The sequence below is a fragment of the Python bivittatus genome, unplaced genomic scaffold (genome assembly GCF_059951505.1).
Source record: "Python bivittatus isolate LINGU-HERP-01145 unplaced genomic scaffold, Pbiv_v1 ctg000810_np1212, whole genome shotgun sequence".
Taxonomy (NCBI): Eukaryota; Metazoa; Chordata; class Lepidosauria; order Squamata; family Pythonidae; genus Python; species Python bivittatus.
In genome coordinates, this window is record NW_028277111.1 from 119441 (window position 1) to 133023 (window position 13583).

The 13583-nt window shown below is 45.4% G+C and overlaps 1 protein-coding gene across 1 annotated transcript in view; it reads right to left on the bottom strand.

Moving 5' to 3' along the window:
• Positions 1–13583, bottom strand: part of TNXB (tenascin XB) — a 109396-nt gene that overhangs the window by 57657 nt on the left and 38156 nt on the right. The window contains exons 9-16 of the mRNA XM_088129759.1: positions 12567–12842; positions 10384–10671; positions 9743–10054; positions 9275–9571; positions 7846–8142; positions 7379–7675; positions 6911–7207; positions 1070–1366 (exon numbers count right to left, since the gene is read on the bottom strand). Coding sequence (XP_087985885.1) covers positions 1070–1366; positions 6911–7207; positions 7379–7675; positions 7846–8142; positions 9275–9571; positions 9743–10054; positions 10384–10671; positions 12567–12842 — 2361 coding nt within the window. The remainder of the gene's footprint in view (positions 1–1069; positions 1367–6910; positions 7208–7378; positions 7676–7845; positions 8143–9274; positions 9572–9742; positions 10055–10383; positions 10672–12566; positions 12843–13583) is intronic.

Genomic DNA, 13583 nt, shown 5'->3' on the forward strand with positions numbered 1-13583 from the left:
AGCTACTGTAAAACAAGTTATTGATGTTAGGCAATCAGTTACATAAGAATAGTGCTTATTAAAGAAACCAAGAGTGTTAATATTGGTGTACAAGAGCTGAAAACCCCACAACCACACTGCTTCCTGAAGCTGACCTGTGGTAGCATCAGTGGAGAGGGGTCTGGAGCGTTTGCGCCCAGAGACTCCATAGAGGTTGAACTTGTATCTGCGGGAAGGAGCCAGGTTGGTCACAGTGACGTCATGGGAGTCTCCCTTCACAGGCAACGCTTGGGGTTGGCCATCTGCATCCTTGTACTGGACCAGGAAGGAGTCAAAGCTGCCGGTGGGGACGGTCCAGTAGAGACGGACAGAATCACTTGTGACGTCAAGGACTGAGAGCTCCCCAGGCTGGGTTGGACAGGAATTGGCTCAGCTGTTTCTGTAAGGGGGGCTAAAACAGAGAAAGGAAAGGAAAGGCTTAGTTATAGTTGCAATGTCGTTGGAGATTACATCCAGGTTTTGGAACATTCCGGAAATATGGTATTTGTTAAGGAAATCAAGAATGTTAGTATGGAAGAATAATATCTGAAAACCCCCAGCCACACTAAATCCTGAAGCTGACCTGTGGTGGCATCTGTGGAGAGGGGTCTGGAGCGTTTGCGCCCAGAAACGCCATACAGGTTGAACTTGTATCTGTGGGAAGGAGCCAGGCTGGTCACAGTCACTTCACGGGAGCCTCCCTCCACAGGCAATGCTTGGGGTTGGCCATCTGCATCCTTGTACTGGACCAGGAAGGACTCAAAGCTGCCGGTGTGCACGGTCCAGTAGAGACGGACAGAATCGCTTGTGACGTCAAGGACTGAGAGCTCCCCCAGGCTGGGTTGGACAGGAATTGGCTCAGCTGTTTCTGTAAGGGGGGCTAAAACAGAGAAAGGAAAGGAAAGGCTTAGTTATAGTTGCAATGTCGTTGGAGATTACATCCAGGTTTTGGAACATTCCGGAAATATGGTATTTGTTAAGGAAATCAAGAATGTTAGTATGGAAGAATAATATCTGAAAACCCCCAGCCACACTAAATCCTGAAGCTGACCTGTGGTGGCATCTGTGGAGAGGGGTCTGGAGCGTTTGCGCCCAGAAACGCCATACAGGTTGAACTTGTATCTGTGGGAAGGAGCCAGGCTGGTCACAGTCACTTCACGGGAGCCTCCCTCCACAGGCAATGCTTGGGGTTGGCCATCTGCATCCTTGTACTGGACCAGGAAGGACTCAAAGCTGCCGGTGTGGACGGTCCAGTAGAGACGGACAGAATCGCTTGTGACGTCAAGGACTGAGAGCTCCCCAAGGCTGGGTTGGACAGGAGTTGCCTCCTCTGAGTCTGTAAGGCTGGCTAAAACAGGGAAATGAAAGAAAAGGCTTAGTTACAGTTGCATTGATATTGCAGATGCAATCCAGAAGCTGAAATTATCAGTAAAAAGGTTGTTTGCTAAGGAAATCAAGAACATTAATATGAAAGAATAGCTGAAGAGCCCCCGGGTTGCTGAATCCTGAAGCTGACCTGTAGTGGCATCTGTGGAGAGGGGACTGGAGCGTTTGCGCCCGGAGACTCCATAGAGGTTGAACTTGTATCTGCGGGAAGGAGCCAGGTTGTTCACAGTCACTTCACGGGAGGATCCCTCCACAGGCAACGCTTGGGGTTGGCCATCTGCATCCTTGTACTGGACCAGGAAAGAGTCAAAGCTCCCTGTGGGGACGGTCCAATAGAGACGGACAGAATCGCTTGTGACGTCAAGGACTGAGAGCTCCCGAAGGCTGGGTTGGACAGGAGTTGCCTCCTCTGAGTCTGTAAGGCTGGCTAAAACAGGGAAATGAAAGAAAAGGCTTAGTTACAGTTGCATTGTCGTTGGAGATTACATCCAGGTTTTGGAACATTCCAGGAATATGCTATTTGTTAAGGAAATCAGGAATGTTAACATATTGGTACAAGAGCTGAAAAGCTCACAGCCACGCTGACTCCTGATGCTGACCTGTGGTGGCATCTGTAGAAAGGGGATGGGAGCGTTTGTGCCCAGAGACTCCGTACAGGTTGAACTTGTATCTGTGTGAAGGAACCAGGTTGGTCACAGTGACTTCACGGGAGCTTCCCTCCACAGGCAATGCTTGGGGTTGGCCATCTGCATCCTTGTACTGGATCAGGAAGGAGTCAAAGCTCCCGGTGGGGACAGTCCAATAGAGATGGACAGAATCGCTTGTGACGTCAAGGACTGAGAACTCCCCCAGGCTCAGCTGGGGGGAAGTTATCTCCTCTGGGTCTGAGAATTGGGTAAACAAAGGATTTAGAAGAAAACACTTGGTTAGAATTTTTGGCTGTACAAAATCCAATCTAGCAGCTGGAACATTCAATAACAATGCTTCTTATTACAGTAACCAAAAAGTGCACATGAAATAATAATATATGTAAAGCCTCAAGCCACACTGATTCTTGAAGCTGATCTGTTGTGGCATCAGTAGAGAGGGGGCTGGACCATTTTGTCCCAGAGACACCATAGAGGTTGAACTTGTATCTTCAGGAAGGAGCCAGGTTGGTTATAGTGACTTCATAGGAGCCTCCCTCCACAGGCAACGCTTGGGGTTGGCCACCTGCATCCCTGTACCGGACCAGGAAGGAGTCAAAGCTCCTGGTAGGGACAGTCCAATAGAGATGGACTGAATCCCTTGTGATGTCAAGGACCAAGAGCTCCCCGAGGCTGGGATAGACAAGGACTGATTCCCTTGTTTGCTCTGAGATTTTTACAGGAGCGAAAAGACAGAAAGACATGAATGATAGTACAATCAATAAAGACGGTTTGTATTTCTGGATCCTTAATCATATGAAAACACTATATCAATCCAAAATACTTTGAGAGAAATGTAGAAAACTGTAGCTGAAAGGATATTTTGATTTCAATCTAACTATAAGCAATTAACTGGATGTTCAATTTCTAGCCACAAGCTTCTCTGTGCACTGACCTAAAGCTGATAGTCCCAAGGGAAGCCGAGATCAGGAGTGTTTGTTTGTGTCTATATGGGTCATAGACAAAGAAAAAAGAAATAGAAAAGAGAAGTTGGATGTTTTCATGGGACAATAGCTACCGCAAGCATAAAAGCAAAGAAGTAATAGAAGTAATATGTTTGATGCCAATGCTGCATCATGGAAAATAACAAAGTCAAATGTGTGAGTGCAGTCTCTGAAAAGACTCTGACTCAGTCATTTCCTGAAGCTGACCTGTTGTGCCATCAGTGGAGAGGGGACTGGATCGTTTGTGCCCAGAGACACCATAGAGGTTGAACTTGTATCTGCGGGAAGGAGCCAGGCTGGTCACAGTGATTTCATTGGAGCCTCCCTCTATGGGTAAGGCTTGGGGTTTGCCATCTGCATCCTTGTACTGGACCAGGAAGGAGTCAAAGCTCCCGGTAGAGATGGTCCAATAGAGACGGACAGAATCACTTGTAACGTCAACGACTGAGAGCTCCCCCAGGCTGGGTTGGACAGGAACCGCCTCCTCTGAGTCTGTAAGGCTGGCTAAAACCGAGAAATGAAAGAAAAGGCTTAGTTACATCTCGGAGATGCCATCTAGGAGGTGGAGTAATGAGTAAAAATGTGGCTTGTTAAGGAAATCAAGAACATTAAAATGAAATAATATCTGAACAGCCCTGTTGGAGGACAGACTGCCTCAGCAGTTTAAAAGCACCTGTGCTCCTTCCTCCCCTCCCTCCTCGGCCCTCCCCCATTGTCACGGCAACTGAGCTGCCAGTCAAACAGCAGCTTCAATGAAACAGCAGTTTTGGGCACAGGCGAGAGGGAGGGAAGGCAAGATGGCTGCCTGGGAGCTCTGCTGCCCCAGGCCGCATGAGGAAGGGGCTGAATAAGCAGAGCCAAAGTCCAGGAGAAATAAAGAGGCAACTAAAAGATAGACTGCCCTGATGCGGAGAGATAACTGGAAAGGAGGCAGCAACTGAGAAAACTGGGGAGAGAGAGGCATTTATTTCCTTCCCTCATGAGGGAAAACTTCTTCAAGCCGTTTCTCTCAGATGGAGCTGAGAGTCAGAAGAGGAGAAGAGTCAAGAAGCCGCTCCAGGTACAGACAAACAGAAAAGACAAGAAAAAGCCAAGATTTGTTATGAATAGGAATAGAAAACAGAAATTAAAAAAATAAAAGACAAATCAAACCCTGTACAAAAAGGAGGATAGCTCTATAGTGAGTCTCAATAGAGACATACAGGTAGTCCTCGCTTAACGTCCACTCGTTCAGCGACCATTGAAGTTACAATGGTGCTGAATGAGGGGTACTTGTGACGGGTCCTTGTAGTTGCAGTCATCGCAGCATCCCCGCAGTCATGTGATCACAATTCAAGTACTCGCAGTTATGATGTCGCAGAGTCGTGTAGTCACGTGATCACCACTTTTGACCTTCGCTGCCAGCTTCTGACAAGCAGAGTCGTGGGGAAGGCAGCAGGAGGTCACAAATGGTGATCACATGACCATGGGACACTGTGATCGCATGGGATTTCCTAACAACGGCTACTGGGATTGCTGCAACTGCCAACTTAAATTGGCAAGGTCACGTTACGTCGTGCCTTATGACCACATCACTTAGTGACGGAGTTCCTGGTCCCAATTAGCATTGGTAAATATGGACTATCTGTACAGGGACTAAGAGAACAGAATTATAAAAGTCACCAGTAAACAGATATATTGGAGATATAGAATAGAAAGATATGAAAATAATAATGAAATTGAACTTTAAAGAGATAGTGTAAATAAAGAGCTTATGGAAAATAGATGCTTACACTAGAAAATAGTTTTATTATTAAGATTAATTTCTGAATTGGTTCAAGGCATTCTATTCCTTTTTGGTAAGATTTTCTTTTATAATTAAATAAAAATCTCTCCCCAGTCACTGAAGGGAGATAAAAACAATTGTCAACCAACAGTCCAGGTTTCCAGTGCTTTGTGTCTATTGAGACTGGGTCAGTCTGGTAATGGGTAGTTCAAAAAGAGAGAGAGAGAGAGAAAGAGAGAGAACCTGCAACAACCCCCCTGACATCTGAAGCTGACCTGTGGTGGCATCTGTGGAGAGCGGGCTGGAGCGTTTGCGCCCAGAGACTCCATAGAGGTTGAACTTGTATCTGCGGGAAGGAGCCAGGCTGGTCACAGTGATTTCATTGGAGCCTCCCTCTATGGGTAAGGCTTGGGGTTTGCCATCTGCATCCTTGTACTGGACCAGGAAGGAGTCAAAGCTCCCGGTAGAGATGGTCCAATAGAGACGGACAGAATCACTTGTAACGTCAACGACTGAGAGCTCCCCCAGGCTGGGTTGGACAGGAACCGCCTCCTCTGAGTCTGTAAGGCTGGCTAAAACCGAGAAATGAAAGAAAAGGCTTAGTTACATCTCGGAGATGCCATCTAGGAGGTGGAGTAATGAGTAAAAATGTGGCTTGTTAAGGAAATCAAGAACATTAAAATGAAATAATATCTGAACAGCCCTGTTGGAGGACAGACTGCCTCAGCAGTTTAAAAGCACCTGTGCTCCTTCCTCCCCCTCCCTCCTCGGCCCTCCCCCATTGTCACGGCAACTGAGCTGCCAGTCAAACAGCAGCTTCAATGAAACAGCAGTTTTGGGCACAGGCGAGAGGGAGGGAAGGCAAGATGGCTGCCTGGGAGCTCTGCTGCCCCAGGCCGCATGAGGAAGGGGCTGAATAAGCAGAGCCAAAGTCCAGGAGAAATAAAGAGGCAACTAAAAGATAGACTGCCCTGATGCGGAGAGATAACTGGAAAGGAGGCAGCAACTGAGAAAACTGGGGAGAGAGAGGCATTTATTTCCTTCCCTCATGAGGGAAAACTTCTTCAAGCCGTTTCTCTCAGATGGAGCTGAGAGTCAGAAGAGGAGAAGAGTCAAGAAGCCGCTCCAGGTACAGACAAACAGAAAAGACAAGAAAAAGCCAAGATTTGTTATGAATAGGAATAGAAAACAGAAATTAAAAAAAATAAAAGACAAATCAAACCCTGTACAAAAAGGAGGATAGCTCTATAGTGAGTCTCAATAGAGACATACAGGTAGTCCTCGCTTAACGTCCACTCGTTCAGCGACCATTGAAGTTACAATGGTGCTGAATGAGGGGTACTTGTGACGGGTCCTTGTAGTTGCAGTCATCGCAGCATCCCCGCAGTCATGTGATCACAATTCAAGTACTCGCAGTTATGATGTCGCAGAGTCGTGTAGTCACGTGATCACCACTTTTGACCTTCGCTGCCAGCTTCTGACAAGCAGAGTCGTGGGGAAGGCAGCAGGAGGTCACAAATGGTGATCACATGACCATGGGACACTGTGATCGCATGGGATTTCCCTAACAACGGCTACTGGGATTGCTGCAACTGCCAACTTAAATTGGCAAGGTCACGTTACGTCGTGCCTTATGACCACATCACTTAGTGACGGAGTTCCTGGTCCCAATTAGCATTGGTAAATATGGACTATCTGTACAGGGACTAAGAGAACAGAATTATAAAAGTCACCAGTAAACAGATATATTGGAGATATAGAATAGAAAGATATGAAAATAATAATGAAATTGAACTTTAAAGAGATAGTGTAAATAAAGAGCTTATGGAAAATAGATGCTTAAACTAGAAAATAGTTTTATTATTAAGATTAATTTCTGAATTGGTTCAAGGCATTCTATTCCTTTTTGGTAAGATTTTCTTTTATAATTAAATAAAAATCTCTCCCCAGTCACTGAAGGGAGATAAAAACAATTGTCAACCAACAGTCCAGGTTTCCAGTGCTTTGTGTCTATTGAGACTGGGTCAGTCTGGTAATGGGTAGTTCAAAAAGAGAGAGAGAGAGAGAAAGAGAGAGAACCTGCAACAACCCCCCTGACATCTGAAGCTGACCTGTGGTGGCATCTGTGGAGAGCGGGCTGGAGCGTTTGCGCCCAGAGACTCCATAGAGGTTGAACTTGTATCTGCGGGAAGGAGCCAGGCTGGTCACAGTGATTTCATTGGAGCCTCCCTCTATGGGTAAGGCTTGGGGTTGGCCATCTGCATCCTTGTACTGGACCAGGAAGGAGTCAAAGCTCCCGGTGGGGACGGTCCAGTAGAGACGGACAGAATCGCTTGTGACATCAAGGACTGAGAGCTCCCCCAGGCTGGGTTGGACAGAAATTGCCTCCTCTGGGTCTGTAAGGGGAGCTAAAATAGGGAAATAAAAGAAAAGGTTTAGTTATAATTTCCGTGGTCTTGGAGATTCCACCCAAGACCTGGAAGAATCAGTAAAAAGGTTGCTTATAAAGGAAATCAAGGACGTTAGTATGGAAGAATAATATTTGAAGAGCCCCAGCCATGCTAAATCCTGAAGCTGACCTGTGGTGGCATCAGTGGAGAGGGGGCTAGAGCGTTTGCGCCCGGAGACTCCATAGAGGTTGAACTTATATCTGCGTGAAGGAACCAGGCTGGTCACAGTCACTTCGCGGGAATCTCCCTCCACAGGCAACACCTGGGGTTGGCCATCTGCATCCTTGTACTGGACCAGGAAGGAGTCAAAGCTGCCGGTGTGGACGGTCCAGTAGAGACGGACAGAATCGTTTGTGACATCAAGGACTGAGAGCTCCCCCAGGCTGGGTTGGACAGGAGTTGCCTCCTCTGAGTCTGTAAGGCTGGCTAAAACAGGGAAATGAAAGAAAAGGCTTAGTTATAATTTCCTTGGTCTTGGAGATTCATTCCAAGAGCTGGAAAAACCAGTAAAAAGTTACTTGTTAAGGAAATCAAGAAAGTTAGTATGGAAGAATAATATCTGAAGACCCGCAGCCATACTAAATCCTGAAGCTGACCTGTGGTGGCATCAGTGGAAAGGGGGCTGGAGCGTTTGCGCCCGGAGACTCCATAGAGGTTGAACTTGTATCTGCGGGAAGGAGCCAGGTTGGTCACAGTCACTTCATGGGAGCCTCCCTCCACAGGCAATGCTTGGAGTTGGCCATCTGCATCCTTGTACTGGACCAGGAAGGAGTCAAAGCTCCCGGTGGGGACAGTCCAATAGAGGCGGACAGAATCGCTTGTGACGTCAAGGACTGAGAGCTCCCCCAGGCTGGGTTGGACAGGAGCTGCCTGCTCAACATTTGGAACTGGGGCTAAAAGAAATAGAAAGAATAGGTTATTATAAACTTTGTGCTGGTAAAACTAACTCAGTACTATGTTTGGAACATAGTTCTGTATAGCTTGATCCTGTTGTATTATTGTACATTTTGAGATGACATCAAGAGGTTGATAATATGAAACTTGTCTTCTTTATGTTAAGGATGCGTCTATTGTTCTTGACTTCCTCCACAATCCTAAAATCTATCAAGATTTTGAAAAATGGGGATTATTCAGGTGTATGGATTAGATGCAGCCCTGTAAGGAGAATCTTCTCTTAACCCAATGGAAAAAATAGTTGATATATGTTGCTCCTCAATACTTGAATTAATTTAGTTTCCACCTGATGGATAAAGAGGCAGCTGAAAATGGGAGGGGGAGGAGGAATTCCAAAGGAGACAGGCAAAACAACAGAAATCCAGCACAATATTAGCAAAAGATCTAACTTGTAGGAACTAGTATGAAACAAGATATTGAACACTGCTTATTAAGGAAATCAATCAAAATCCTGTCAGGATTTTCTCATGGGAAAGAAGTTCATCCCGTTATCTGTACAACAATATTATGGCTATATGAGTCATATGACAAATTTGTTATTGTTAGTGTAACTTGTGACTTGTGTGTTGTGCACGTAGTATACTGCTAATTACTGCCACCTATTGGCGTGTGTATGCTAGTTATCCAGTGGGTGGGTATAGAGTGACAATACAACTGGAGCATGTATGCCCAGCTTTGGCAGTTGTAGCTGCAGTTGCAGTAGAGTGTTAGCCACTATGTAGGTATGGGTTATGTAGTTGTAACTAATAACCAAGTAGTGTACTTTTCTCTGAGAGTTTTTGGCTAGAGACTTTATATTTGTGGATAAGTCTTGGATGCTGAATTTATGAGAAGTGTTTTTCCTTATATTTTGTTTACAACTTGTATTTTATGGAGTTTTGCATTTTTATCAATAAACAACCAGATAGTATAAATTTTCTGGCTGAGTTTCTTTGGAGAACAAGATATGGACATTGCAGTTTGCAAACCTATCATGCTGGTGTGTATTTTTTCCCTGGGCAAAGGGTTTCTGGGAGCACTGCTGTACTCTGCACAACAAATCCCACAGTCATGGTGACCCCAGAAGCTGACCTGTGGTGGCATCAATGGAGAGGGGGCTGGATCGTTTGCGCCCAGAGACTCCATAGAGGTTGAACTTGTATCTGCGGGAAGGAGCCAGGTTGGTCACAGTCACTTCACGGGAGCCTCCCTCCACAGGCAACACTTGGGGTTGGCCATTGGCATCCTTGTACTGGACCAGGAAGGAGTCAAAGCTGCCGGTGGGGACGGTCCAGTAGAGACGGACAGAATCGCTTGTGACGTCAAGGACTGAGAGCTCCCCCAGGCTGGGTTGGACAGGAATTACCTTTTCTGAGTCTGTAAGGCTGGCTAAAACAGGGAAATGAAAGAAAAGGCTTAGTTATAATTTTCTTGGCCTTGGAGATTCCTTCCAAGAACTGGAAAAATCAGTAAAAAAGTTGCTAGTTAAGGAAATCAAGAATGTTAGTATGGAAGAATAATATCTGAAGACCCCCAGTCACACTGAATCCTGAAGCTGACCTGTGGTGGCATCAGTGGAGAGGGGGCTGGAGCGTTTGCGCCCAGAGACTCCATAGAGGTTGAACTTGTATCTGCGGGAAGGAGCCAGGTTGGTCACAGTCACTTCATGGGAGGGTCCCTCCACAGGCAACGCTTGGGCTTGGCCATCTGCATCCTTGTACTGGACCAGGAAGGAGTCAAAGCTCCCGGTGGGGACGGTCCAGTAGAGACGGACAGAATTGCTTGTGACGTCAAGGACTGAGAACTCCCCCAGGCTGGGCTTAATCCCTGTTGTCTCAATTGGTTTCTCCTTCTTTGGTTCCTGAACTGTTGCTATAAGAGATGGGGAATAAAAAGAGTTGATGTCAGCACCATTCCACATTAGGACTGCCTTCTCTTGCAACCAACAATCTTTCGGAAAGAATATTGGAAATTACCCTGCAGGCTTTCTTTGCACATTCCATCCTTCATTAGATTTCATAACATTTCAATTAAGAGTTAAATTTCACTGATTTATCTTTTGTACCAAGTAAATATCCTGGAAGATGGAATGAAAAGAAATCACTAGGAAATACTTTCCTACTTTTTTCATATTAACAGGAAAAGGCTTCCTATTATCAAAGAAAAGACATTAAAGCCGGTTGGCTCACGATGCTGCTGACCTGTCACAGCATCTGTAAAGATAGGTCCAAGGCGCTGTGTCCCAAAGATACCATAGAGGTTGAATCTGTATCTTTGGGAGGGAACCAAACTGGGAACAATGACTTCACGGGAATCTCGGTCCACAGGCAGGGCTTGATCTTTGCCTTCTGAGTCTTGGTACTGGAGCAAAAAGGAATCAAATCTACCGGTGGGGACTCTCCATGTGAGGTGGACAGAGTTGCTGGTCACCTCTGCCACAGACAGATCACTGAGGACAGGTTTGGGTCTGGACACATCTTTCTGTGATGCTGTGGAAATAAAACAAAAGATGACCACCCTCTTTGAGATCTCTAGCTCCTGTCCATCTTTTAAGTCACTGACTATGTTTTTAAGTCTGCAGTCCTTGCTCTAGCTGTGTGAGGATCTGTAGAAATTCCATCCCTTTCATTATTTACAATAGTAAAGCAATATATTGGCAAGCTGTTTTTTTTTTTTTATGGAGTGTATTTAAAGAGTGATAAAAATCTATGTTCATTTTCAATTGCAGCTTTTCCTAAAATACACAGTTTTTACACCTACGAACAAAGGATGTCATGAGAAACCATATTCCAATGCACACATCCTGATGTAGACTTTTAGAATGTGTATTTCCCCAGTGTAAGTCTTTTTCCTCCATACGGACATCCATTTTTGATTCCAACTCTTGGAAACATACTTCTTTTTTCAGGTACATCTCTCTTAATGTCTCCTTTGTGTCGTTGTGCATTCTCTGGTGACAATACCTCCTCCAAATTCTCTAAGAAGCCAAACTGAGTAGGAAGGCATGTACAGAACTACCCTAATATGGTAGTGAGCAGTGACTCTAATTTGAAAAATAAAAGAGGGAGACAGATGAGGAATGAAGGCACATGTCCTCACCCCCTGGCATGTGCCTCATGTTTCTTCACTACCATTACCTAACTCAGTGAGAAAAGCACCCAGTGAACGATTCTGGCTGCAAGAGAGAAGTAGCACTCCGCTCATCTGCAAAAATTGCATGTTTTTCATAGATAATTTGGAACAGATTTGTGTTTTTAAACAATGGCTGCACGAAGTCAAGACATACTTGGGTGGTTGGTTTCTGACCCAGGCTGACATGCAAACCTACCTGTAGTGATTTGCAATCCACGGTTTATTGCCTTTTACATTGTATGAATCCAGTAATTCTGGCTTATTGAACAAACCAAGGGCAAAATAAACCATGGCTTAGTGTTTGTGTGAATCCTGCTCCAGATAGAACTGCAGCCTTCCTATCAAGTCATATCAGCCAGAAAAAGGCAACATCTAGCTTATACAGGCTGGCAAGGTAGGTAGGTAGGTAGACAGACAGGTCACACATAAACATACACAATGTAACTTCAGTTTACTGGGACTCAACACAGCAGATGTCACATGCAATAGAGCAAATTTGTGTAACTCATTATGCAAATTGTGCATGTTGCATTGTTGATCTGTGTTGACTTGAAGCAGTGATTTTAAACTAAGCTGTCTTCACTCAGCTTTTAAGGAAACCCTATCTGGCAGCTTCTTAATATGGAAGTGGAACAGGGTATGGTCAAAAAATTTAAGATGATGCCTGCAAAGGTGCAACAAAGTTGCAGCTGGGTTTTATGTGTGTTGCATGTGCAACTTCTGACTTTTTGGACCTCATCCTGCAGACACCCCTGGCGTGGAGGCAGATGATGGATCTTTTAGGCCCCCGTTGGGGGTTTCCAAGAGCTGTATGGGGAGGCCTGGGAAGTTGAACTCAATCTGCAGGGTGAATCTTTCCATCCTGGCCAAGATGCAAAGATACGTTTACTATCACGTGGAGATTGGTTCAGAGGGAAGCTGAAATCAAGCATTATCCTCTGGAGAAAGCAGGGAAAGGGACACATCTTGCAGAGAAATCCTGTAGCTACGTTAACCATTCCCCTGACCTGTGATGAAAGTTATAGAGGCAGGACCTAGACATCTGTGGTTGGAGATGCCATAGAGGCTGAATCTGTATCTGTGGGAAGGAGCCAGGTTGGGGACGGTGATTTCCTGGGAATCTCCCTCGGTGGGCAGCTCTTGGAGTCTGCCCTCAGCATCTTTATATTAGATTAATAGTAGTTGATCTGGCTTTGGGCTCAACCTCATTTCAAATTCAAGAGGAATACCGTGCCTGGAACCCATTGCTCACCTGTCACTGTCTCCAAGGACACTGGGCCAAAAGGCTTACGGCCTACGAGCACATAAAGGTTGAATTTGTATTTTCGAGACGGCACTAAGTTAGAAATCATGGCTTCTCGGGAATTCCTATCCATCCGATGCACCTTGGGTTTGCCCTCAGCGTCTTTATATTGGATCACAAAGGTGTCAAAAGCCCCAGTGGGGGTATCCCAGGAAAGGTGGGCCGAGGTGTCTGTGACTTCTAGAAGAGAGAGACCTCCCAGGCTGGGCTCCTCTGGTTCTGCTGCTGACAAGAAAAAAGAAGGGAAGGAGATGGTTAGGAGTTTCTCTGAAGAAGAGGATAGCGGGGATGATGGGAGAAGACAGTGCAGTATCTATGAATCTCACAGGTCTCACTATGGTGAATAAGGAACATATACCAGGTTATACTGTGTTTATATAGGCAAGGAAGAACGTTTAGCTTACAAAAATCAGTTTTAGCCTGTTAAAAAGCTAGTAGCTTGGGACAAATTCAGAGTAAGGGCCACAGAGGTAGGTTGTGGGTTTTTGAAAGATGATCTGGTGGAGGGAGAATCAGTCTGCTCATCTTTCAGGGACTTAGGGAGAATTGTTAAATATCAGGCTGAGGAAATCTGTCAGACCAAAAGTCCATTTAGTGCAGGTGGGCAACTTTTTCCCATCTAAGGTAATATAAGTGAGAGATGTGGGGTTGGATAGAGGGAATGGGGAGGCGGGGAGGATAAAAAATGATACTACAGAGAACCAGCAGTTTTGCACTGAATTTTGATAGGATGGGAAAGCATGTGGCCAACCTTATTTCATAGCCTTGTTCCTCTCTCAACTGCCTTTAAATAAAGAATTTTTGAAAAAAAAATCAATTAAGTGAAAATACACATTTTGTTCTCAACAGCCAACCTGATGTCATGGAACAAGATGGGTGTGCACACAATTTTCTTATGACTGGGAAATAAATTAGTGGGCTCCAAGGCCTCAAGAGGCATGGCTAATATATGTAGTCCTTGCTTAC